We start from the raw sequence: 26750 nt of genomic DNA, 5'->3' as shown, positions 1-26750 counted from the left end.
CTGTATGAATCAGATCTTTAATACAAAAATCTTTTTTTTTTTTTTTTGCGGTACGCGGGCCTCTCACTGCTGTGGCCTCTCCCGTTGCGGAGCACAGGCTCCGGACGCGCAGGCTCAGTGGCCATGGCTCACGGGCCCAGCCGCTCCACGGCATGTGGGATCCTCCCAGACCAGGGCACGAACCCGTGTCCCCTGCATCGGCAGGCGGACTCTCAACCGCTGCGCCACCAGGGAATCTCAATACAAAAATCTTTAAGAAAATCACGATCATATTCTTCACTAGAGTTTTTTTTTTTTCTTTTTCTTTTTTCTTTTCCTCGCTATTCTAGGTCTTTCAATCATTAGTCAAACATTTTTTCATGTTCCATTACTATACTTGCCACTCTCTTTAGGTCAAACTTGAATTTAACAGTTTTATTCCTAAGGAAGTTGTGTCAGTACGGAGCAAGATATTTCAGGTTTGGACTGACCCATACAGAGTAGAGTGGGCCCCTCGCCACTCTTTTTCTGGGCACTGGGTCTTCACTGATGCCATCTGAGCTTGCAATGTGGGTGGATATATCACACAGTGAACTCAAATTATCTTTTTTATCAATTGAAACCTATAAAGCCTTCTAAAAAAACTGCTATCAAGCCATGTCTCTCTTATCTTGCAGCATTCTTAAAACATAAAGATAACTCTACAAATTCCTATTGATGTTTTTGGTAGTTATAGCCTGTTCTTATAGGCTAACAGAAGCTTTTGCCAGTCTCAATTCTACCATTTAATAGATCAGTTATTCCCCAGCCTCCCCCTCTGCTTTGCATCCTTCATAAACATGACAAACATGCCTTCATTCTATGACTGTTTAAAATGCACACTGGGACCGCTAGAGATCTCCCTCCAGGCTGTCATCAATCTATTTGTCAACAGTCTTCGGGGATATTTGTTAAATCAGTTAAGAGTCCTATTTTACAATATGGGCTGGGGGTGACTTCTATTATTATATCTTAGTACCAGTTAAGACCATGTCTTTGTCACATAGAAGGCAGAGACCAAGGCAAGACTTGAGGGCCCTGAGGTCCAATAATGCTGAAAGGCCTTAATGCCAAGGGCCAGCAGCCACTAGGGGGAGGTAAGCAAGCAGAATCAAAGCCACTAAAAGAGCATCTACAGATTCAATGTCTTATCCCCTCCCTCCTCCAGCTCAGGGCTCAGCTGTCCCTCAGCAAGGATCCCCTTTTAACTGGCCGACCAGGTCACAATTTACTACAATTAGTACCAAGGTCTCATTCACTTCTTCTGGAGGTGGTTACTAGGCCAGCTCACTTCAGGACACTTCAGGACACAGGCAGCTAGGCTTCCTCATAAGGGCATCAAATACAATTAGACTCAGTCTGGTGGAGGCCAGGTTGGGGTGCCATGCTTTTCCGTGCTATGTTCCTTACACCTGGGATTCCTCTGAAGAATGTCAGGGGCAGCCTGAGGGACAGGGGAGAGCTGGGTGGGTCAGACTTGGGCCCCCCCCCCCCAATGCACCCAGAGCAACGAAAGGATTTTTTTATTTTCTCTGTTAGGCACAAGGCCACCCTAATGTATAGCTTATGCTTGACACAACTCGAGGGGACGCCTTTAACTTTGAAGTCAAAGTTGATTTGTTTGGTTATGATGAAAACTCCCCAGCAGTAAAATGGCTTGAGGAAGGTGGTCTTTTTTCTAATTTGCAGTTGCCATCTTGATTAGCAGCAGGGCTGATGGCGGGGGGGACGTGGGGGTGGTGGTCTGTGCTTAAAGATTTGAAGAGTACAGCTAGTGGAGAGAGCCCTGGACTTGAGTAAGGCCGGGTTCCAGTTCTCTCACACTCTCAGTATGCCTTTATATGGCAGGCATTTGTTTTGTATCCTCCCAATTCATAATTCTGCTTTTCCTGAGAACTTTCCCCCTCTCTGCACCCCGGGAAAATGAGAAGTACTTGCCCAGAAGCCACCCCCCTTGCCACTGTGGATAGAATTTAGGGTAGACAAAGGACCAGAGTCTGACACACAAATTTTCTCTCCAGGGAACGTGGAAATGGAACTGAGGCAGGAAGTTAGCGGTTATTGTCAGGCCTGTGGTGGGCCATGCTCTCTGAGGTAGAAAGCAGTGATGGAACCAAGAGTCCTGAGGCTGTCCAGTCCTTGTTCCAGACCATCCTGGGGCCACCTTCCTGTCTTTGGATTTCTCCTTGTATTGCTGTAATTAATGCTTTTGTTGCATTTTGTTAAGTAGTTTCAGATGCTTTCTACTTACTGGAGATCAAAGGAATCTTAATTATTTCATGGTGGCCATCACTTAACCTGATGAGCGGGATTTCCCAATTTGCAAAAGGTAAATACCTTCTCAAGGGGTCATTGTGATTATTATGTAAAATGCTCAGAGCCAGGGGTATGTTTTGCCTTCCTCCTTGTTAAGAACTGACTCGGAAGCGTCCTAGAGTGGAGAAAAACCACAGAAACTAAGGCTCAGGAGATTAATTCCAGAGATGGTGACAGCTGTCTGCCCCGGGGTAGGAAGTGCCCACAAAGGCTACAACCACTGTAAAGTATATGCCGTCCTTTCCCTGCCTCGCAGGGGTGCGGAGACTAGGGAGGGTGAGCCTGAAGGCAGCTGATAGCAGCAAGGGAAGAGGAGATGGTCTGCTGAACGCACCGGCCGGGCAGGTGATGAGGACCACCCGATCGACCCGGCAGAGCTGCTGCGCTCGCCCGCAGGCCCTGCGGCACCGCTTTGGGTCGCGGGGAGAACCTGCCCTGGAGGGAGTGCTGCCGTCTCCCTCTCCCCGAGACAGGACACTTGCCTGCTCCGGCCTCGCAGCTCTTGGACGCCCAGCCCGCCGCCTCCCTGCCACGCCGCCACCCTCCGGGCAGCTTCGCCCGCTTCTGGGGATGCGTTTCGGCTCTGCGAGCCGCCTCACTCGCCCGGGATGCTGCTCGAGCCCCGCCGGCCGGTTGCCGCGGCTATGGCTTCCCTCGTTCGGCCGAGAAGTGGCCGCCAGCACCCGGCAAAGCAGCGGAAGAAATCCCGTCTCCCACAGACCCTTGGCAGACACGCCCAAGTCCACTTTTGTCAGAAGAAATACGTTCTTAAAAGTAGGTTTTTTAAACATTGAAAAGGGGAGAAAATCATTTTATATAGATATATAATTATTATATACATAACATTTATAAATTATAATTTAATAAAAATGTATACATATATAAAAATATTTCCCCTCTCTGTCTCTCTCCCTCTTTTTTTTTTCCTCTCTCTCTCTCTCTCTCTCTATATATATATGTATCCATTAAAAATTACCCTTCCTGGCCATTGGTGATGATAGGAAATGGCCTTCGCAGGAATAGTTAATAACATTCATTATAGTAATGGCTGTAACTTTCTTTTTGCGGTACGCGGGCCTCTCACTGTTGTGGTCTCTCCCGTTGCGGAGCACAGACTCCGGACGCGCAGGCTCAGCGGCCATGGCTCACGGACCCAGCCGCTCCGCGGCATGTGGGATCTTCCTGGACGGGGGCACGAACCCGTGTCCCCTGCATCGGCAGGCGGGCTCTCAACCACTGTGCCACCAGGGAAGCCCTGTAACTTTTTAAACATTTATTATTTACCCAGTTCTATGCGAAGTAAGCCCTTATATGCATTTTTACAATTTTAATCCTCACAGCAATTTTAGCAAAATTAGGTCTATTTGTTCTATAGATAAGGAAACGGCGGTTCCTTGTATAGAGAAAACATAGCAAATCCTGGGCTGAAGCGTGGGTTTTTGGGCACCAGATCCTGAACTCCCACCCGCTCTCACTGCATTGGTTTCAGCCTCTCCTCATTGAGATCCTCATTGAGATGGATGTCCCATCAACTCTCTAGATAGTCTCCTATCATCCCACTTAGACTACAGTGACAGCCTCAGCACTGCTCTCCTCACTCCCACTCTCCCCTCCCCTCCCACCCGGTCTTGTCTTCAAAGCCCAGGGAGTGAGTTTTCCATAATGCAGATCAGATCAAGGTGCCTTTCAACTCCCTTACCTTGGTCCTCAACTTCCTGCACGATGGACCCCTGCCACCCTTATCTACCAGGCTAACCCACACTCGCCTTGTGATTCCTGAATACACCAAGCTTATTCCACCTTAGGAATTTTGCACTGGCACGTCCCTTGGCCAGGAATGTTCTTCTTCCAATTTTTCCATGGCTAGTTCGTTCTTATCACTCAGCGTAAATGCCCCCTTCTCCCGAGAGGCCTTCTCAACCACTCTTTTTTTTTCTTCTGTTTATTTATTTATTTATTTACATCTTTATTGGAGTATAATTACTTTACAATGGTGTGTTAGTTTCTGCTGTATAACAAAGTGAATCAGTTATACATATGCATATGTTCCCATATCTCCTCCCTCTTGCATCTCCCTCCCTCCCACCCTCCCTATCCCACCCCTCCAGGCGGTCACAAAGCCCTGAGCTGATCTCCCTGTGCTATGCGGCTGCTTCCCGCTAGCTATCTACCTGAGGGAGCTAGCCAGACACTCCAACATATCATTCCAGTTCTCATCTCTGCCTCACACTGATCAGTATCTGACATTTTTCTTTTTCTTTCTCTTTTCTTTCTAATTTTTTCTGCCTTCACTACAATGTAAGTATCAAAGGCCAGAAGCTTTATCTGTATCTTTCACCACAATGCCTAGAATAGCACCTGGCACATGTTGGGCCCTTAATAATTACTTATTGGATGAATGATGGTCCATTCCTTTCCCCTTGTACTAGAATGAGACAACAACTGTCTTAAGACAGATGACCTCCGGACAGCAGATAACCTGGAGGTTTTCATAACATTCCTTTTGTCCTTCCTCCCCCTGTGGAATTCCAGCAGCCTGGAGCAGACAGACCGCCTCACCTCTATAGGTCAGCAGGGCTTCATCCAGGAACTCGGCTGCCTTCCGGAAATGCTGGGAGATGTTCACCTCAGGGAAGTCATCGACCTCCACACCCAGGTACTGGATCTCCAGGCCAGTGTAGAATTCAGGCCCAGTGTAGACGCCGGTGCCATGAGCAGCATTCAGGATGTGGGTAATTCCCAGCCTCTTCAGCCTCCCCTTGTTCACAGCCACGCTCCTGAACGGAAAGAGGCAGAGGCATTTTTTGCCAGAGTCAGAACTAGAAAGGTGCCTTACCACTGAGATTGGAAGCCTGCTTCAGCCAGGTCAGGAGGGCCACAGCTGGGTGAATACCTCCTTCTCTGCTCACCCATGTGTCTGGGGCTCACTGGAAATATTATTTTAAAAAGGGACCGGTGACTTAGCTGTGGCGAGAGAGAGAAGGGACGGGGAGCTGGGCAAGGGAGGACAGGAGAAAGAAGAGAACAAGACTGATGTGTAAGGAAAGCTTTGATTGGCCCAGAGACCTCTAGGCTAAAATTCCATGCCTTTGGGATGCACAGTTATCAAGACACAGAAGTGGCAGGCAAAAATAATAATAAAATGTGTGCTTCACACTGATATGGCATGCTATATTTTTCAAAGTGCTTTCATATGCATTAGTTTATTTTATCCTAATAATAAACTTAAGAGGTAGACAGCACAACTATTCTTTTTGTTTTATAGGTATTATTATTCCCCCCCATTTTTATAAATTGGGGTATAGTCGCTTAACAATGTTGTGTTAGTTTCTGCTGTACAGTGAAGTGAATCAGCTATATGTATCCATATATCCCCTTCCCATTTGAAGATTGTAAAAATGAATCAGATAGCTTTTATGACTTGTTCAAAGAAAAAGACTCTGAATAAGAACTGGGGTTCAGGGTTTCTAGTTCAGAGCTTTTTTTTTTTTTTTTTTTTTTTTTGGTACGCGGGCCTCTCACTGTTGTGGCCTTTCCCATTGTGGAGCACAGGCTCCGGACGCGCAGGCTCAGCGGCCATGGCTCACGGGCCCAGCCGCTCAGCAGCATGTGGGATCTTCCCGGACCGGGGCTCGAACCCGTGTCCCCTGCATCGGCAGGCGGACTCTCAACCACTGCGCCACCAGGGAAGCCCCCAGAGCTCTTTTTACTGCAGCGGAATAAATAGAGCTTAGTTTAAAGAGGCCCTGATGACAGTTGCCCAATAAGGAGCAGAAGCCTTTAGCTGGTGATATCTGGAGATGCCCAGGGTCCCTGTTGATCACAATGTGAATGTTTCTGCATCTACAGAGCTAATTAGGGATCACTCAGGACTTGGTGCTCAGCTCTGGGAATCAGGTCCCGGGCAACCAATTACACCACAGTGGAGTACAAGACCCAATGTCCAAAGCTATTTTCCCTACTGCCTTCCCTGGGGACCCCAGATTCCCTCCCTTGCATCTAGGTATATGGGTAATTACACTGGGAAAAGATCTTATTAAGTAGCCGATAGATCAGCAAAACGAATTTCACAAACCAGCCTATGGCTACCAATTATGCACCGGCAAGACCACAACAAAAGCACCAGGATGTGAGTGAGCTGTTTTGGGTTTTGTTCTGGAAACCACTGATAAACTTTTGAAGAATAACATTTTTTTCTTATTATAAAAACAACACATGTTTACTGTAGGAAATCTGTACAATTCAAAAGAAACCCAAAGAAGAAAATGGAAATCACTTACAGAACCACCTCCTAGAGAGAAGTACTATAAACTTTTTATCACATTTGTTTCCAATTTGTTGTCAATGTAAAAAGCACATACACACACAGACATACACACATACTGTATATATTACTCAGTTAGCATCATATTATATGTATTTGTTTTATAACCTCTTTATCCTCTCAATATATTGTGGACACTTTCATAAGTTGGTAAATATATATAAAATCAATATTGTCAATGGCTCCAAATGTCCCATTATGTGGTTGTTATGGATGTCATGGGATGATGGTGATAGGGAGGCGTGTGTTGGCAAGGCTCTGGGCAGGAAGGGAGGCCCAGAAAAGGCACCTGGAGGGGCCAGGCTATGATAGAGAGCCCTGGCAGAAGGTTGGAGGTTAAGCAATCATGCCAGCATTTTTGCCCGGGGATCTCTGTGTGCAGGTGGGTGGGTGGGGCCATTCTCCAAGTTCAGGGCTGGGAAAGTAGTCAGGCAGCATCAATTTGCTGGAGGGAGCTATTGAGCCTTTGGTCAAAGTTGGGGGACCTTCATCTCAGGCACTACCCAGAGTGGTAGGACAAAGGATCATGGTCCCCCCCAGACATTAGACTCACTTCTCTGCTATAAAGACGTTGGGCCAGACCTCATCCACCTCATTCCAGGGAGCCTCTTGGCGGTCTTGGGCCAAGGCCCGCTGTAGGTCCAGGATGCAGGGAGTGTTGTACAGGCTGGTGTCATCCATCTTTTCCCTGACACGGTTGTACAGGTCCTCCACAAGCAGCTGCTCGGCAGACTCCAGCATGCCTGGACCCTTTGTCTCAGCTTTGACCCCCCGCGGCTTGAGTTCTAGGAGGACAAGGAAGCATTCTCATCAAAGAGGAGGAACACCAGGGCCTTCCCTGCTCCTTGGGAGAACCCACTCTTGGCCCATTTGCTGCCAGGACTCTGTGTATGGGCTGAATTCATTTCAGATCCAGCAGGATCTGATCTGCCAGGAAGGACTTAATGGGGACCCAGGAGGAGCCTGCATTGGCCTGGACACTTGTGGTCAGGGTCAGCAGCATAGGTGTACTGGGGTGGGAGAAGGGACATCAGTTTCCCTCATTTCCTCCCATATTTCTCTAAAGCTGGCTGATAATTTCTTAGACCGAGGTCCTTAAGTAGCTGGTGTATGCCCAATTTATACTTGTAAATCCCACAGTGACCCACACAAATTAGATGCTTTGAAGCATTTACCAAATGAATACATGGCATTCTTTAGTAACATAATTCATTCTATCGGTTTGACTCCTTTACACATGGAAGGCAAATAACTCTGGGAAAAGTGAAACTTTCAGCAGTCACTTATGCTAGGTCACCTTCTAATACACCTTTAATTTACTTATTTAATTTATTGTCTGTTTCCCCCACTAAAGTGTGGGCGCCTGTGGTCCTCAGCCTCCCAGCTCTCTGACAGGTGGCAAAAGTTTCCCAGGAGCTCTGATGCCAGTCACAAAACATCACTCGGGGCCTTTCTGACAACAGCCCAGAAAAGCTCAAATTTCTAATGAATTCAAATTCTATTCACCTGCCTCTCGAGTGAAACTTTATCTTCTCCTCCTAATGTATTTGCTCCCAAATTATCAAATTTGGAGGAAGGTAAGATCTTTCCTTTCTCTAAGAAGGTATACAAGAGAGCAAAACCTTTCACTTTGTAGCCCAAAAATACTGAGTAGAGAGAGGGGAAAAGAAGGTAAGTAGGAAAGGAGTGTCCTCTGTGCTGGCCATACCCTCTTGCTGGCATCACCTCCTTCCCTCGTGGGTGAAGAGTGCAGCCACATTTGGCAATAGACGTGGCCCCGCCCTTCACAGAATGAGCAGGTGTCTGTAAGCCGTGCTGCTCAAGTCTGCGGATCCAGGAGTCCTGGGTTCTGCCCAGGGCTGGCAACTTCATTTCCCTAAAGCTTCCCTCTCCTCTCCACCCTCGTCTAAACCGCCTGATGTGCACCCACATCCCTGCCCAGGTCTCAGCTCTAAATGTTCTTTGATATCCGTTTCAAAAGCAGGAAGAAGAAAACCTCTGCAATCCCAGTGCTCTATTTTGCTTAAAAATAGATGAAGCGTTCCTATTTTCTCCACCACTCTTGGCTCTCCTGGGGTCTTACATGGCAAATGTAAAAGCCCCTCTCTTTCCCTCCCCTACTTAGATATCTTTCCTCTACTACATGGAAAAAAAAAAAAATCTCCCCACTGCCTCATTAAAATACACAGCAATGTCTTCCTCGGCTATTTATATAGCAGGTTATTGTTTTGATTTCTTCCCCTTCCAATTTAAAAACAATTGTCCCAGCCCCTTATCCCCACTGGGAGCTCCTACTTTCCCTAGGTCTCTGCTCCACGCTTCAGCCGCATCAATCCCTCCCATTTATTTCTATTCGCTGAGGCTTCTTCAGAAGAGTAAAGCCCAGACATTTCTCCTTTGCACTCTGTCAGATGTGTGGCGTATGCAGACTTTCCTGAAATTGGAGGGTTCTTCGACATCCATTTTTACCCCTCTAATCACTACTGAGTAGGGCAATGTTTTGAAGTATCACTTGGTACATTTTCCTTTTTTCTGTAATTTATTCTTTTTTTCTTCCCCCACCATCCTTCAGCCACTCGGACTAATGAAACTTAGGCTTAATGCCTAGAAAGGCTTAGGGTAAAAAAAAGGGCATTGCTCAGCTTCAGGTCACAGTATAAATGCTGAAAGTCCCTAGCATCCCATAGACCTGAAAGTGAAGCTTTCAGAGAGAGGACGTGATCTTCTCACAACCCCTAAACCTGGACTTTTACTTATCAAGAGCCAAAGCCTGGAGAGTTGTCCAGAGAGTGAAGCACAACGCAAGGGTGTTGCAAGATGGAAGGTTAGGGAAATTCCCAACCACACAGGAGGGAAAAAGAACTTCCAGAGTTAGGGTGGCGCTGGGAGCAATTTAGAAAGAACTAGACTGGGATCAAGACACCTTGGCCTGACTTGGAGCAAGGTAACAGTGACCCCAGGTAGGGTGATAAAAGACAACAGAAAAAAGTAGTTACTTGAGGAGATGGGGCCTCCTAGGGTTCCCAGATCAACAAGCAACATCTGTAAAATATCTCACTGCTCAGGAGATCCAGATGTCCTCAGGGACCCTGGTGGGGACACAAAGGGCCTAGGGACTAAGCAAGACCTGGGGCTGCATGGAGGAGTAGCATGTTTGGTTCTCATCACTAGGGAAGTGATCACCGCCACCAGCTGTGGATGCCAGATTAAGCCCAAAGGCCAGGTGGGCCCTGTGTAATTAACAGGACTGCCTTATCTCACCCCACCCATCCGGAGTGAGAGAGACACCAAGTGCAAAGGGAGGAGGAGAAAGGAGAGGAACGAAACTGTGAAAGATTATTTGCCCAAAATTGATTAGGAAAAAAAAAATCCATCCAATTGGAATGAGTATCCTTGAATGAAATGTAGTACGTTTTCTGCTCTAAATATTTTTGTGTAAATATTAACATCTTTTGCCACCCCACCTTTCCTTACCTCCTCCCCATTCATATTTCAGTTTAAAAACCATCTTTAAGCACTAGTGGAAATGCAGATTTAAATCTAGACATCCCTTTGAACAGAACTCTCTGGATGCCATTTCTTAGGCTCTCAGGTCTGCATCTCTGGCATAAGCCATCGCAGGGCCCCTGAGGTTAACTGAAAAACTGAATGAGGGGCCCTAGGGGCAGATTGGAGCTGCCTCCCAGTCTGTTGCCTAGAGAACTGTGCACACTGAGGCATAATAATTTCCACCTCTGTCCCATGAATGTTGATGAGGAGGGCTTGGAGGAACTGCCTTCTTTGGATCCGCTCCTCTTAATGTGATGGGAAGCGTGTGAGAAGCACATTGACACCTTCCAATGGCCCCCCTCCGAGAGTCTCCAGATGACCCTTGGACTCTCCCTCCTCCCACCCATCCGATGGCATCACCTTCATTGATGATCTGTTTAGCTGCAACAGCCGAGGAGAGGTGAATGGGCTCCATGAAAATGCTTTCTGTTTCTGCATCTGAGACCATTGAGTACCTAAAAGAGGAGGATATTCACGTGAGATGACTCTGGGCAGCATCTGAATGGGAGGCAATCTTTTCAGATAAGAAACCTAGGTCCGATTATAGCCACGAGTGGAAAACAATGAGATAAAGGGAATGCCTTCCTAAGTTTAGGGAACCTAAGAATGCAGAGCACTGGGTATGCTATGGCTTAGTCGCCTAGTTATTTTTAGATCAGAGTTGTAACCTTGATGTTTAATGACGTGGTAGCCTGGGTTGTGGAGGGAAGAGATTGGGGAGAACTCACGCTGATGTGGCTTCACTTTCTTTGTGTGTTCCTACCCTTGGATGTACTGATGCTCCCTTTTCTTTTCTTGTCCCTGCTCCTCTGTTATCAATACTGTAGGATGTCCCTAACTGGGCTTCCAGCAGGGTCCTGCTGGATTGGTGGACTGGGTAGGCTGCCACCATTCCTTCCATGCCCCGTATCTTCTCCCTGCTTAAAGGGCATGGGCTGATGATGATGAAGGGCTGACACAGCACCGAGGGAAACATAAAGATGCGCTCAACTGCACGGTCCTGATTTTGAACACAAGAAATCCAGGATCAGCCTAAGCCCAGGGATGCAATAGAGTAATTTAGGTAAATGTCAATTTCCCGGAAAGAATTCAGCAGAGGTGTCCAAAGGGATCTTTGAGGATCATGGTGAATCAAGGGCAAAACCAAGGGTTAGGACCATACTACAGTGGTGGGTACCCTCCTCCCCAGTGGGTTCTCCTCTTTTCCAGGTGTTGTGGTGAGCTTTGGGTCTTTTTTGCTTAGTCTTTCCTTTATGTCCAGAGAGGATTAAAAAAAGGCGAGAGAACTTAATGGATACTTTTTTTTTTTCCAAACAATTCCATCATGCCCCATTCGTTTTATAGTCAAAACTTCCCTGCACCTCATCCCCTAGGAATCACTGATCTGTTTTCTTTCCCTATAGTATGGCCTTTTCCAGAAGGTTAAATAAATGAAATAATACAGTAGTCTTTTGGATCTGGCTTATTTCACTTAGCAGAATGCATCTAAGAGTCATCTCTTCTATTGCATGTTCTTATTGCTGAATAATATTTCATAATTATAAAATAATAAAATTATAAATATAATCATAATCTTATAAATTTATAATTTTATTAATAGATTATTATTTAATAAATTAAATAATAATTTTATATTTTATAATAATAAAATATAAAATTATAAATATAATCATAATTTTATAAATTTATAATCATTTTATTAATAGATTATTATTTAATAAATTAAATAATAATTTTATATTTTATAATAATAAAATATAAAATTATACAATAATAATTTGTTCCTTCTTATTGCTGAATAATATTTCATTTCTTAGGCACCTCACGCTATTGCTGCCATCATTGTCACATTGCCTTGAGTCAAGATTGTGTATTCCAGAGGAAAACATGACACACACACTGCTGATTTGGTAGTAGTTTGGATGCTGGTTTTCTTCCTCAATCTGCCTGAAACTATTTACTTTTCAGAGTCCTCAAACAGCTGCTGTAGCCTTCTGTCCAGATTTTATAAGGGCAATCCATGCGAGAGTCAAGGTGGAGGGTGTGTTTGCCATCTTACCCAGAACTAGAAACTTGTCCATTATCGTTTTGCTTTTAAAAGTTGTAAGTCAATGTGTTTCCTGACCCTTGTAATTGACCTATTTTATCTCTGTGGAAACCTGTAGGATCTTCTTTGGTTTGCAGTGTTTAGAAATTTCCCAGTGATGTTCCTTGGTCTGTGTTCTTCCACTGTGTTGGGTATGGATACCATTTTTTTTTCTTATAAATTTATTTATTTTATTTATTTTTGGCTGCGTTGGATCTTCGTTGCCGCGCGCGGGCTTTCTCCAGTTGTGGCGAGCAGAGGCTGCTCTTCGTTGTGGTGCGCGGGCTTCTCATTGCGGTGGCTTCTCTTGTTGCAGAGCACGGGCTCTAGGCGCATGGGCTTCAGTAGTTGTGGCTCACGGGCTTAGCTGCTCCGCGGCATGTGGGATCTTCCCGGACCAGGGCTCAAATCCATTTCCCCTGCATTGACAGGTGGATGCTTAACCACTGTGCCACCAGGGAAGTCCAGGATACCATTTTTTTAAAAGATTTTTTTTTATGTGGACCATTTTTAAAGTCTTTATTGAATTTGTTACAATATTACTTCTGTTGTATGTTCTGGTTTTTTGGCCACAAGGCATGTGGGGTCTTAGCGCCCCGACTACAGATCGAACCCACATCCCCTGCATTGGAAGGCAAAGTCTTCACCACTGGACCGCCAGGGAAATCCCTGGATACCATTTTTGAGTGCCTTTTATAAATTTAATCCTGACAAAACTCCCATAAAGTAGGTATTATTATTCCTGCTTTAAGGTGAGGAAACTGTGGCTCAGAGAGGTTAACAAAATTGCCCGAGGCAGTAATTAAGTGGCAGGGCTAAGTTGCAAAAATAGAGCAGTGCTGTCTGAGTCCAGTCTTCTCTCCACACAATACACTGATACCATTTCGATTGGAAAGGGGAGGTGAGTTGGTTGGTGGAAGAAACCCCAGCTGGATCCCCAGGCCCAACATAGACTTTGACAGAAAAGTACTTAAAGAATACTTGTTGGAAGCATAGATGGGTGGATGGATGGATTGGGTTGAGTTGAGTTGAGTCCAGCTGAACTGAATGGAGCTGACTTGGAATTCGATAAGTTTAGTTGAATTGATTAGCAGAATAATTCCCTTGCAGTAGGCATCCACATCAGATTTCCCCTTGGGAAAATGATGTGATCAGAGCCAGCAAGGTTATGAAAAAAGAAATGTCTTTGACAGAAAAAAGGAGTAGCCTATGACTCTAACCAGGACGTGGCTAGACCTGCCCAGGCAGGTCAGCACAATGTTGTATCATCATTGGTAGTTCCTGAGGGATTTCCAAGAGCAGTTGTGTCAGATCATTCCCGATCTAGCCCAAGTACTCCTTGTGACCAGAAGATGCATTTTCAAAAGCATGACCGGGGAGTGAGGGTGAATTAAGGGTGAGGTTTGTGAGATAATATCCTTGGATACTAAAACTAGAGAGCTTTTTAGAGGTCTGGTTGCTTGGGAAAGGTAATAAAGAATAGAACACCTGGTTGGGGTGTACACAAGTTCTATAAAGGTACAGCTTAGGTAGTCTTATTTATCCCTGTACCTCCAGCATATGGAAGGTGAGTAACCAGGCAGGTTTTGATGACTGAGTGAAATGTGAGTGGACAGATGGGTATATGGATGAACAGATAGATGGCTGGATGAATGGACAGAATTCTAGGTGCCAGGCAATGTGTCCACATATCACCTTGGGGATCAAACTTGATGGTCTCCAAGGCCCTGTAGTCTCTGGCCCCTTTCTACTCTCCAGCCTCAGCTTGCACTGGCTTCCCTCGGGCTCACTCCTTTCCAGTATACTGGTCTTCTTCGGCTTCCCATCCCCACCAAGTTTCCTTTTGCCCAGGCACTTTGCAGAAGTCCATTTCCGCTGCCTGGATGGTCAGTCCTCCTCTGCCTCACCGATCATTCAGATCTTACTTAGTTCAATCATCATTTCTTTAGGGAAGTCTTCCCTGATCTCCACCTCTCATTGCACCATACACCTTTCCTTTTTTTTTTTTTTTTGTGGTACGCGGGCCTCTCACTGCTGTGGCCTCTCCCGTTGCGCAGCACAGGCTCCGGACGCGCAGGCTCAGCGTCCATGGCTCACGGGCCCAGCCGCTCCGTGGCATGTGGGATCTTCCCGGACCGGGGCACGAACCCGCGTTCCCTGCATCGGCAGGCGGACTCCCAACCACTGCGCCACCAGGGAAGCCCCATACACCTTTCCTTTATGGCACTTCTATTCGATGTAACTTTACATTTGTTTATGAAATAATTTGATAAATTCTGTTTCCTATGCAAGACTATACCCTCTATGAGGCAGAGACCACACCTTCTTTATTAGACTCATTAAACCACATCTGTGGCAAAATAGTCTTAGGACTTTTAGGGTATTTTGTGAGCTGTTGGGTTCCCAGAACCTAGCTTAATGTCTGCTTAATAGATATTTTCTGATTCACTGACTGAATTTGTCCTCAGTACAGTACCACATTTAAGGGAATGTGGCAGGTACACTAATTACAACACAACGGTATTTATCAAGTATTTGCTACTGGCTCATCATCTTACCGGGCTGCCAGTAGCAAACCCAGGAGCAAATCCAGGGTCCTGGCTATGTTCTGTCCATGCTCACTCTCTGCCCTTCTGAGGCAAAGATGTATACAATCTCGGAGGCCTATATTGGCAATTAGGAATTTTTTCTTATGGTAGCCCCACATCTTTGACACTCCTCGAATAGTAGTCTATGTCCATTTCCCTTGAATCTGAGTGGTCTCTGTGACTGCTCTCACACAACAGAATATGATGGGAGTGACACAGCCAGTGTCTGAACCTGAGCCTTAAGGGCAGCTCCCTGCTTCTGGCTCTCAGTGCTCTCTTCGGAAGCCCTAAGCTGCCATATTAGAAGTCAGACGACACCAACCACCCCAAGGCCACCAAGCTGGAAAGGCTGTTGGTCAACACTCCCTGCCAAGCTCCCAGCCAACAGTCAGCCATGCGGGTGAGCCTCTTAGAGTGTCATCCTTCACCCCTTGGGCCCCTCCAGCTGACACTACGTGAAACACAGACAAGCTGCCCCGTCCTGTCCAAATTCCTACCTATAAAAAGGGGAGCAAAATAAAATTATAGTCTTAAGTCATTACGTTTTGGGGTAACTTGTTACGCAGCAGTAGATGACAGCAGCAACACTATTCTAAGTGAATTCTGAGCAAATGCTAAGGCACTCTTCTCCCTGATAGTAATACAGAACCTAGTAAATAATCAGTGACAGACCTCAATTTGTTGCAATTGGGAGGTAACAACAAAATAATACCAATATGAATGTAAGTCCCGACAATAGTGTCGGGATAGTGTCAGACCCTGGGGATATTCTGGGCCCAGGATTCAGGGCAGTCTCGGCTTTAAAATATCAACATTTCATAACACTAGAGTCAGAGCCTGAAATTTTATATAAATGTGAGCCACACTTCCATTTCAACAATATTTATTAAGGGAGTTTTATTCTTTGATTTATTAATAATTAATATTATTTATACTATCATTAATAAAAATAATTATTTTGTTTCTTAAGGGTCATTTAAAAATGAGGTTTGGCAGGGGGAATCAAAACAAAACCCTGAAAGGGTAATTAACCAAGAACTCTCATGTAACTATGGGGATGATAAGGGCTTCCTCCTGGCATGGCCCCTCACTTCTCGCAGAGGTCAGTTTTCTTTGTTCCTCTGCAGGCCTCCAGGGCTCTCCCCTGGAGGAAGTTACAGGCACAGACTGAAGAGAGATACAGAAGTCCTCACCTGTCAGGTGCACAGAAAGACCCGAGCCAGAAGTCAGCAGATGGTGTCCCCTGGGGTCCCCATCTGGTTCTGTCCTTCTGTGAGCCTTTGATCCTGCCATTTTCCCCAAACAGCATCGACTTCAGATTGTGTGGATTTGGTTTCACATGACAAATACCGGGAACTGATAACCTGTCCTGAATATACCTAAACTCTGAGGCTGTAAGTTTGATAGGGGAGAAGATGAAATTAAAATCTGAAAATAAAAATGGTGGGGAAACATCCTTCCTCCTTGTTGGTGGTAAAGACTGAACCCCAGCTCATGAGTCAGTGGATCTGAGAAATCACATTTGAAGAACACCCAGTACACTTTTGAGAAGTTGGAGGTTTTCATTCTTTTTTTTTTTTTTTTCTTTTTTTTTTGCGGTATGTGGGCCTCTCACTGTTGTGGCCTCTCCCGTTGCGGAGCACAGGCTCCTGACGCGCAGGCTCAGCGGCCATGGCTCACGGGCCTAGCCGCTCCGCGGCATGTGGGATCTTCCTGGACCGGGGCACGAACCCGCGTTCCCTGCATCGGCAGGCGGACTCCCACCCACTGTGCCACCAGGGAAGCCCCAGAAGTTGGAGGTTTTAAGATTGAGAAAAGAGGGTGGGTTAAGATCATATGCCCTCCGCAATCCCACACTGCATCTGTTTTGGCTGCTGATGCAAAAATGCGAGCAACAGTAAACTCAGCTCAGCATCCTCCAGTGTTGAAGGTAGGATGTAAATTCTGAGGGCTTTTATGAGTTAACCTGTTATGAGAGGAGGAGATGTAAACCTGATAGTCCTAAGACTGTTTTGCCAGAGACATGGTTTACTGAGTCTAATATAGAAGGTGTGGGGATAGGACCTGAAAGGACCCGAGTGGACAGCAATGTCCCAGCGGCACTGAGAAGCTGCTCTTGTTTTCCACCGAGAAGCAGAATTGCAGAGAAAGAGAGGAGGCAGGAGGGTAAGATCTGGACAAGTGGGCCTGTTTATATTTGCAAGGTCAGTGAGACAGTGGCCCTAGAGGTTTTGATTTATGACCGTGTCTGTGCTTCCACCCGCATGCCTGAGATGGCGTGTGATGACACACCGTGATTGGAAAGCAGAAAGGACTGGCTGTTCAAAAAGACCGGCAGGGAAAGAAAGGCTCTAGGATCGATATATACTTCATCATAGGATCATGAAGCAGCAGCTAAAAAGCCTTGAGGGTGAATTGAAGAGAAACAATAAAGCAGAGTTTGATGGACTTCCTAACCAAGAGCAGAGACGGCGGCAGCTTTCTTTAAACCTGTGTTTTTCAAAATTGCAGACTGTGACCCATTAGCGTATCATAAAATCAATGGGTCGCGCCTAGCATCTGGCAAAAAAAAAAGAAAAAAAAAAAAGAAAAAAAATAGAATAGAGAATAGCACCATCATTGTAAAGATAGGTATAATTTTGTGAAACCTTTTAAAAATTTACACATACCTATACGCGTATGCTCTGAGTAAATGGTATGTCCCACTGTGAACTACAGTTGGCAAAGTTTGAAAGCCAGTTCTTTAAACCAGTTGCCAGGTGGTCAAGACCCAGAATGGAGTGGAATTGGGGTCCTTCAACCCAGCCGCCCTGACAGCCAATCACTTCCTTTCAATGAGTCCCTTGGAAATGAAATGGAGGCAGAGGCCCAGGAGGGGGTGTCTTTCTTGATTTGGCTTTTGCAAAAAAGGGACAGGTTTCTGAGCTTCAGTACAAGTGACCACACAGGCAAAGTTCAGGCTCCAAGGAAGGAGAGAAGTCAGTTAAGCAAATCGATTTTTAGCAAGCTGCTTCCAGCAGGCTCCATGAAAGAGCTAAGGCAGAAAAATTTTCACGGAAAAAGAAATATAAAAGAGAAAGGGTGTGTGGGAGGAGCCATTTTCCAAGGACATACAGTGAGGACACACAGACCTGACACTACATGCCCCCATCTCCTGCCCCACTGCCACCATCAGGCACGCAGACCTTGTGAGAAGAAAGGCAAGCAGAGCACAGCTAAGGATCTTTGCTGAAGGTGGAAGGGAAAATGCTCTCAAGAGAGGTGGCCTCCCCAGATCACCAAGGCAGCTTGAAAAGTTCAGATCTGAAGCCAGAGCAAGAAATGGATTTTTGACTTGGAAAAAATTAAAGGAAAACAGAAAAACATTCTTCACACCAGAAAAAGAGAAGATAAAGAAGTTTGATCCTTTATTTGCAGAGGAAGAGAAAACTGGTCGTAGCTGAGGAGGAAGAGAAGAGGCAGAGGTACGTTTCAGACCAGCTGCATGGGAGGGCTTGTGGGGCAGAGGCTTCCTATAAGGGAGGGAGGCCTGTCTGGAGGCTGGTTTGCATCACAAGCACACTGACACTTTAAACTGTGCTCATCTGGGTTACTGGGGAGGTCTGATGGAGGTTAAGTGGCCCCACTGGATAGGGGGTTTTACACTTTAATGTTAACTCATGAATTACCTCGGGAAATTTGCCTCCTTGGGAGATGGATGAATCTCTAGCTGCGGGTGTTCCTCCAGAGAGAGTGACTCACAGCAGCTAGGTTTGAATTTAAGGTGTTTGAGGTCAGTGCCTAAGTCAGGCAAAAATGAAGACTTGACACCGCTATCCACTGTCTACAACCCTTTCTCAGGTCCTTAATTCACCCTAGGATGAGATTTACAGATGACGCTGGAAATGTTAAGACTCCCTGCCAGGACAGCAAACACACTTCATCCCCTGACTAACTCTGGTTGATCGGCAGTGGCTGTTTGTAGCACTGGGTGGACTTTTGCAAGGCCCTATCCTGGTTCCACGGAAAAGAATACAGGGCTGGGTCTAAAGTTATAGTGATTGAATGGTGGCCCTGTCAAAGATATGTCTCCCAGAACCTGTGAATGCAAGCTTATTTGGAATAAGGATATTTCCAGATGTAATTAAGTCAAGGACATTGAGAAGAGATAATCGTGGATAGACCATAAATCCAGTGCCAAATGTGACTTCAGGAAGACAAAAGAGGGAGGGAGACACAAGAGGGAGGAGATGTGGGAACGTATGTATGTGTATGGCTGGTTCACTTTGTTACAAAGCAGAAGCTAACACACCATTGTAAAGCAATTATACTCCAATAAAGATGTTAAAAAAAAAAAAAAGACACAAGAGGAAACAGAGAAGAGATGGCCACATGAAGACAGAGGCAGAGGTTGGTGTTACGCCGTCACAAGCCAAGAAACTCCCAGAGCCAACAGAAGCTGAGACACAAGGACAGAGTCTTCCCTGGAGCCTTTGGAGGGAGGGCGTCCCTGCCAACACCTGGATCTCAGACTTCTGGCCTCCAAAACTGCGAGAGAATATATTTCTATTGTTTTTAAGCCACTCAATTTGTGCTACTTTGCTACCGTAGCCCTAAGAAGCTAGAACTGAGAGTCTGCTGGTGGGATATTTGCTGACTCAGTGCATAATTCAATTTTAAAAAGGCTCAAGCCTTTAGCTAAAGAGATAAAACAAGAAGGATGGAATTTCAGGCACTTACTAAGTACAGGGAGGACTGTTCAGGCTTGGGTAATGATCAATTGCTCAGAATACAGTATTTGCTTGTGGCAGAATTAGAGAAACATGATGTTTGAACTACAGTGTGTGGGACTCTGGTGAAATAAAAATTTCTTCATGAATTACCGAAAAAAAATCGTTGTCAAATATCTTTCTCTGGAAGGAAAAGGGGAGAGAGTCACCATTTATTAAATACCTACTATGCCTATATATATGTTATATTATAATAATGTATGTTATATTTTTATGTAATATATATTATAAATAATATATGTTATCTTATATTGTTTTATTTCTACTACTGGGTAAAACTGGTATTCCAATTTTATGACTAACTTATGTAAACTCTCATGGCTAGTAAGTGGGAGAGCAGAGCTGACCTTGATTTTGCCCTCAATTACACCATTTACATTCTTCCCACGTCACATCACCATACTGCCTCCTAGAAGAGAGTTTTATTTCTCTTTTCATACCTTTAAAAAACCCCACAGCTTTATTTGAGGTATAATTGTTATACATGCAGCACATATTTAAAATATGCAGATTGGTAAGGTATGACATAAGTATCCACCTGTGAAGCCATCACCACAATCAAGATTGTGATAGCCATCCTCCCCCCAGAGTTGCCTCATGTCCCTTTGTGAGACCTCCCTCTACCCATTCCCTGCCTTGTACTCCTTAGTACAACCGCTGATCTGCTTTCTGTCACTACAGAGATTCATTTGCATTTTCTAGAATTTTCTGTAAATTGAATCATATGTACTCTTTTGTCTGACTGCTTTCATTGAGTGTAATTATTTTGAGATTCATCCATGTTGTTGTATGAATCAATAATTCATTCCTTTTTACTGCTGAATAATATTCCAGTGAGTAAATACACCACAGTATGTTTATCCATTCACTTGTTGATGGACATTTGGGTTGTTTCAGGCTACTACAAATAAAGCTGCTATGAACATTCATGTACAAGTCTTTATATGGACATAGGCTTTCATTTCTCTTGGGTAAATACCTAGGAGTAGAATGACTGAATCATATAGATATAGGTGTGTGTTTAGGGAGCTGTATGTTTAACTATTAAAGAAACTAACAGTTTATAAAATGGTTGTACGTTTTACATTCCCACCAGCAGTGGGATTGTTCCAAGTACTCCACATTCTCACTAATGTTTGATATGGTCAGTCTTTTTAATTTTACATATTCTAATAAGTATGTATGTAATAGTACCTCAAGGTGGTTTTCATTTGCATTTCCCTAATGACAAAGACTTTTGAGCATCTTTTCATGTGTTTATTTGCCTTCCATGTATCTTCTTTGGTGAAGTATCTGTTCAAATCTTTTGTCCATTTTTTTTTTTTTTTTTTTGCAGTACGCAGGCCTCTCACTGTTGTGGCCTCTCCCATTGCGGAGCACAGGCTCCGGACGTGCAGGCTCAGCGGCCATGGCTCTCGGGCCCAGCCGCTCCACGGCATGTGGGATCCTCCCGGACTGGGGCACGAACCCATGTCCCCTGCATCGGCAGGCGGACTCTCAACCACTGCGTCACCAGGGAAACCCCGAGATTTTTTTTTTTAATGTATATTTTGGATACGAATTCTTTATCAGATATGTGATTTGCGATTTTTTTTCTCCCAGCCTGTGGGTTATATTTTCATTTTTTTTTTTTTTTTTTTTTTGCGGTACGCGAGCCTCTCACTGCTGTGGGCTCTCCAGTCGCGGAGCACAGGCTCCGGACGCGTAGGCCCAGCGACCACGGCTCACGGGCCCAGCCGCTCCGCGGCATGTGGGATCTTCCCGGACCGGGGCACGAACCGGTGTCCCCTGCATTGGCAGGCGGACTCCCAACCACTGCACCACCGGGGAAGCCCTATCTTTTCATTTTTAAAGATACTGTAGACTCAATCATCTGGGCTGGCTTAAGCCTGGTTCTGTGTAATGCAGTGGGATTGATTGGATGATGACTCAAAAGTCAATGCAACTGTTTATACCTCAGATTTTATGATGATAATTGCAGGAAGGGATAGTCCATGAAGTGTTACTGGGTGTTTGCCTTCCTTAAAAATTTCTGAAAAGGACTAGCCAATTTGGGATCAGCTTCTAAAAACAAGTTGCTAAGGAGTATACTGTACACAAACCGAGAAGGACATCAAAACCGATAGGATTCAGGAAGAGTCACTGGGAACCCAGAGAAAATTTGATCTGTATGTGGGACCATGCTTTTAGGGAGCTCAGCATGTAAGTGGGGCTTTCAGGTTGAGCGTGTTTTTGTCTAGGAAGGGGACTGGCAGCTGGAAGGGCTAAGGACTGAATGCTATTAGAAAGTCTCTATTAATAAATGCTTTCCTTCTTTGGCAGGCTCACTTTACATGCAACTCTGACGCCAGCAGAATTGGTCGTCCTGCAGTGACCCGCCTTCCACCTTCACAGCCGGCTCTCACTCACTGAGTGCCCTCCCCAACCAATAATCTGAGCAGCTCGATCACATTGAAGTGATAGGCACTTAATAAAATGCCTATTCCCTAGGGCAATATTCAAATCATATACCAGACTTTATCTAGTCTACTGTTAATTGGACAGTTTATCATGTTGTTTAAACATTCTATATTCTTTTTTTTTTTTTAAGAGGGGGCAAAGTGTCATCTGCTGTAGAAGCAAAAGACAAGACAAAGGCATACAGACCCCAGGGAAATGCCCAGTTTCCACACTACTGTGGGAGAGGTCCTCCAGCACAGGTCCTGGCCCTAGGTTCTTTGTTCTAGCCACCCCCTATTTCTCTGGTATTGTCAGAAGACAAGATTCAGTTCCCGGGTGCTGGTAGAAGAGAGAGAGAGGTTCCAGAGCTTCCTGTAAGTACTGAGTGAACAATCTGAGCTTAAAATTTTCCCTTTTTTAAATATTTAAAAATAAATCAAACTCCATCCTGTGCTGTACACAGCCCTTTCGACTCCCTGACATTGATTTGAGGAAACAGAAGGGGTGTCAGCGCTGGAAGGGCCTCGTCACTTTCTCCCGCCATTTCGGTTTGGCTTCTCCCTTGGGTACTGTGCTGTTGGGCTTGGAGGCTGCAGTGGCCCCAGAGCCCGGCTGAGGAGCTGCAAAGAAGTTCCCTTTGGACATCTGGCCTGAGGGTACTTGAAAGATCCAGCTCAAGAAATCCTGAAGGTCAGCAGGACGGGCATCTGGGGTAGCTCCCTGCCTCCCACTGGTGCCTGGCATCCGTGAACCAAATGAGATGTGATAGGGGACTCTGCGGGTATCTGGGGAGAGTCCCACACGCTGGCATCCAGCCCACTCTGTGATGTCATACACATTTCCATCCATCAGCGCAAAGTAGGCGATCTTGAGGCCCAACATGCCCCAAAGCCTCCTTCCTCAGCAGGATGCAGCCTGTTATACTCAGCACAGTATCTGGCGCTATCAGGTTCCTGGTCCATTTCAAACTCCTATGCTCTCCCTGGCAACGGCTGCACATCATAGTATTCATTGCTTCTTTGAGGTCATCCTGAAGCTTGGACAGAAACTCATTCACTGACCGGCTCAGCTCATTCTCTGCCATTCGCCTCATCTCATATTCCTTCCGTCTTTCAGGGTTGCTGACAATGTCCCAAGCTGCCCGCAAAACCTTGACGGCCTCCTCAGCCCGGGGATGATTATTTTTGTCAGGATGAACCATCACTGCCGGCTGCCTATAGGCCTTCTTCAGTTCAACATCCGAGGCTGTGGCTTCAACCCCCAACACATGAAAAGGGTTTAGCTCATCTTCAGGAAGCCCAGCCATGGTCAACAGTCGAGCCACTTCCTCTTCAGGCTGGCAGTAGCGACCACTAGCTACAGGTGTATTCTCCTGCCTATTGGTCCTCTGCTTGACCCAAGGCAACTCCAGCCAACCCCACTGACCTATTCTTACCAGCTGCTGTCACGACCTGCTATCACTCAGTAGAATCAGGCTCCACTGCCAGGTGGGAGAAGCCAGCCAAGAGAAGAGGCTTTACCCCTCCAGCCTAACTGGTCACTCGGTCCTACCAGAAACCACCAGCCCAACTGTAGACAGCCCAACAAAAGGGCCAAAGCACCCAGTAGCCTAAGAAAATGGGTGAATAGCGCTGCCCCATAGGAAAACCCTTGGCTCAGAAACTGGAACATCACCTGGGGCCCACCCCCCAGCCGCCCTGCCCAGACTCCCACCCAGACCCAAAATAGGTCCAGATCACTGCCTTTCAGCTGCCTGCATGCATAGATGAGATGGCCACAAGTTCCCACGTACTCCCCACTAATACCAGCAGTTCGATCGGCCACCAGAAGCCTGCCTGTCCAAGCTGACGCAGTTCCTCTGCCCCCCACAATTCCAGTCCTCTGCGCTTATCTGTCCGACTCCATTTCCAACCCAGCTGATGTCGACCAGGGGACCTGGGATCGCTGTGTCCACCCTCCCGAGTATCCTCCATGGCTGGAACGCGGTGCCGTTGTCTCCGGGGTGCAGGTTTCTTTCCACTGGGCACACGTGAAAAATCACTGGGAAACTTAAGAGGTTCCTCTTCCAACTCTTCGTCTTCCCCCAAAGCTGGAGAGGTACAACGCTGGCAAAAGTTGCTAGAAGAGCTATCTCCTCCCTCAGAGTAAGGCCCTTCGGGGGTTCCCTGGCAGTTACAAGCAGGTGGAATGGAAAGAAAAGAAGGGTTCCCATCCTCCTGGTACCCAGCCTCATTCTCTCTTGAGAGTTCCTGGTCCACTCCTGACTCTTCTGAAGATGCCGCACTCTGATCAGGGTCCTCTCCATCCCTAGGGGGTCCTGGACCCCTTGGAGGGCATGGCTTGGATCTGACCAGTGGGCTGGATTTGGGAGCTGTGTGTACTTAGGACTAGAGTGCGCTGTGAGGCAGCGGGTACCATTAGGGGCAGGCCCAGCTGAGTCCCTGAGTCCTGAGAATGCAAGTATTTCTGGGTCCACAGAGGATCCTAAAGTCCTGAGGGAGACACCACCACCGTGGTGGGCTCCACACGACCCTCCTTCTCCGGGGTGCTTCTGGGCCATGACCCCAGGGCTTCCTGAGGATTTTAGGTCACAGCTATTATGGTAAGCTCTGATGCCGAAGAGCAGGGGCGGCTACAAGAGCAGCTCCCCCGGCTCCGCCTCCCGTTCACTCTCTCTAAACATTCTATATTCTTAATGACTGTTAGCTGCTAAAACATTCTAGTATTAGTACTTCTCTTCTGGTGCACATATGTACTTACTTCTGTTAGGTATGTATCAGGAGTGAGCCTGCTGGGTCATAGGACAAGGATGTGTTTAGATACTATGAAATAGTTTTCCAAATGGTTATACTAATTTACACTCTTACCATCAATGAACAGGAGAGTCCTGATTGTTTCACATCCTCGTTAATGTTTGCTCTCGTTGGTCTTTAAATTTTAGGCAGTCTGACGAGTATGGAGTAGTATTGAACTGTGGTAAATAGCATTAGTATCAAATAATAGTATAGTATCAAATTAAATAGTATTTAATTTGAATTTCTGCTATCCATATATTTCAATATATCCCATCCAACTTTCTCTCTTTAGAGTGTCACCTTGATACTTCTCCAATAGAGTGGTGGAGCGGCCTATGCTGCCTCCTTTTGGACTTTTGTGGTCCTTCATGTGACTTCTAAAGTTAGGTCATGAAAATCAATGCACTTCCGTCCTTCTCTCTTGGATGCAAACTCTTGGAATTTCTACTGTATATTTTTGTTTTTAGTGATTTCTAGCTTAATTCTGCAAAGGTCAGAAAACACTTTTTGTATGATTTCAAGCATTAAAAATTTGTTGATATATGTATGGCCCAGCGCATGATCTTTTTGGTAAAAATTCCAAGTACACGTGATAAGAATCTATATCCTGCAGTTGCTGGGTACATGTTCTATAAATGCCAATTAGGTTAATTTTGTTTATTGTTTTGTTTACATATCATATTCTTGATGATTTTTTTTTTGCCTCATTTTATCAGTTGCTGAGGTTATGTTTTTAAAAATGTACATTTGGGCTTCCCTGGTGGCGCAGTGGTTGAGAGTCCGCCTGCTGATGCAGGGGACACGGGTTCGTGCCCCGGTCCGGGAAGATCCCACATGCTGCGGAGCGGCTGGGCCCGTGAGCCACGGCCGCTGAGCCTGCACATCCGGAGCCTGTGCTCCGCAACGGGAGAGACCACAACAGTGAGAGGCCCGCGTACCGCAAAAAAATAAATAAATGTACATTTGACTAAGATTGTGAATTCTAATTTTTTCTTCAGTTCTGTCAATTTTTTGCTTTACGTATTTTGAGGCTACTTTATCAGATCGTAGAAATTTAAAATGAATATATCTATTATATGGTGAATTGAACCTTAAGTTATTAGGAAACATCCTTCTTTGTCCCCAGTAGTGCTTACCCTAAAGTTTTCTTTGTCTTATACCAATAAATCACTTCACTGGCTTGCTTTCCTTTAGCATTTGAGATTATGGCGGCTGATACTTTCCAAAGTTGGCCACAATGGATCCCATCCCATGTGCTCTCTTTACTCTGTGACCTTGATACTCCTTCAGTGGAATGGTGGAGACTATGTTGCCTCCTTTTGAACCTTTGTGGTCCTTCATGTGACTTCTGAGGCTGGATCATGAAAATCAATGCACTTCTGTCCTGTTTTCTTGGAATTTAGCTCCCAGGCTCTGAGAAAGCCCACACTGGCCCACGCGGAGAGCTCATATGGAAGGACCATGTTAGGTGTTCAGGCCAATTGCCTAGCTGAGGTCCTGACGCGAAGTGCCAAATATATGAGGATACCTCTATGACACCAGTCCCCAGCTGCTGAGTCACCCCCAGTCTCCAAGTCTTTCCAGCTGAGGCCCCAGACATCTTGAAGCAAACAAGCCACAGTACTGTGCCTTGTCCAGGTTCCAGACTGTGAACATAATACAATGGTTGTTTTATGCCACTAAGTTTTGAAGTTATGAGTAATAGTAACCAGAACAGTGTAGTATAAGTTTTCTATCCTTTGTTAACCTTTGTACATCTTTATTTTTAAGGTGAATCTCTTGTAAAAAGTGTGTAGGCTTGTAAAAAAAAATTGTCTGACAATTTTTTTCTTTTAATTGCAATATTAAGTCTATTTATGCTTAATG

General features: G+C 45.6%; 1 protein-coding gene and 1 pseudogene across 3 annotated transcripts in view; both read right to left on the bottom strand.

Moving 5' to 3' along the window:
• Positions 1–26750, bottom strand: part of STYXL2 (serine/threonine/tyrosine interacting like 2) — a 34616-nt gene that overhangs the window by 4024 nt on the left and 3842 nt on the right. Inside the window, exons 2-5 of one of the 2 annotated variants that reach the window (XM_082649652.1) lie at positions 16075–16273; positions 10568–10662; positions 7212–7443; positions 4894–5111 (exon numbers count right to left, since the gene is read on the bottom strand). In XM_082649652.1, the coding sequence (XP_082505778.1) occupies positions 4894–5111; positions 7212–7443; positions 10568–10662; positions 16075–16190 (661 nt within the window). In that variant the 5' untranslated portion in view covers positions 16191–16273. The remainder of the gene's footprint in view (positions 1–4893; positions 5112–7211; positions 7444–10567; positions 10663–16074; positions 16274–26750) is intronic. The other variant, XM_082649653.1, reaches the window with a different exon arrangement.
• On the bottom strand, positions 22537–24664 carry LOC309827864 (dnaJ homolog subfamily C member 14-like; annotated as a pseudogene). The gene has a single exon. The product of its transcript is annotated as a dnaJ homolog subfamily C member 14-like (transcript).

This window comes from Grampus griseus (genome assembly GCF_964374135.1).
Source record: "Grampus griseus genome assembly, chromosome: 1".
NCBI lineage: Eukaryota > Metazoa > Chordata > Mammalia > Artiodactyla > Delphinidae > Grampus > Grampus griseus.
Note: the sequence above shows the minus strand (reverse complement) of the source record. Positions and strands in the feature narration are given on the sequence as shown.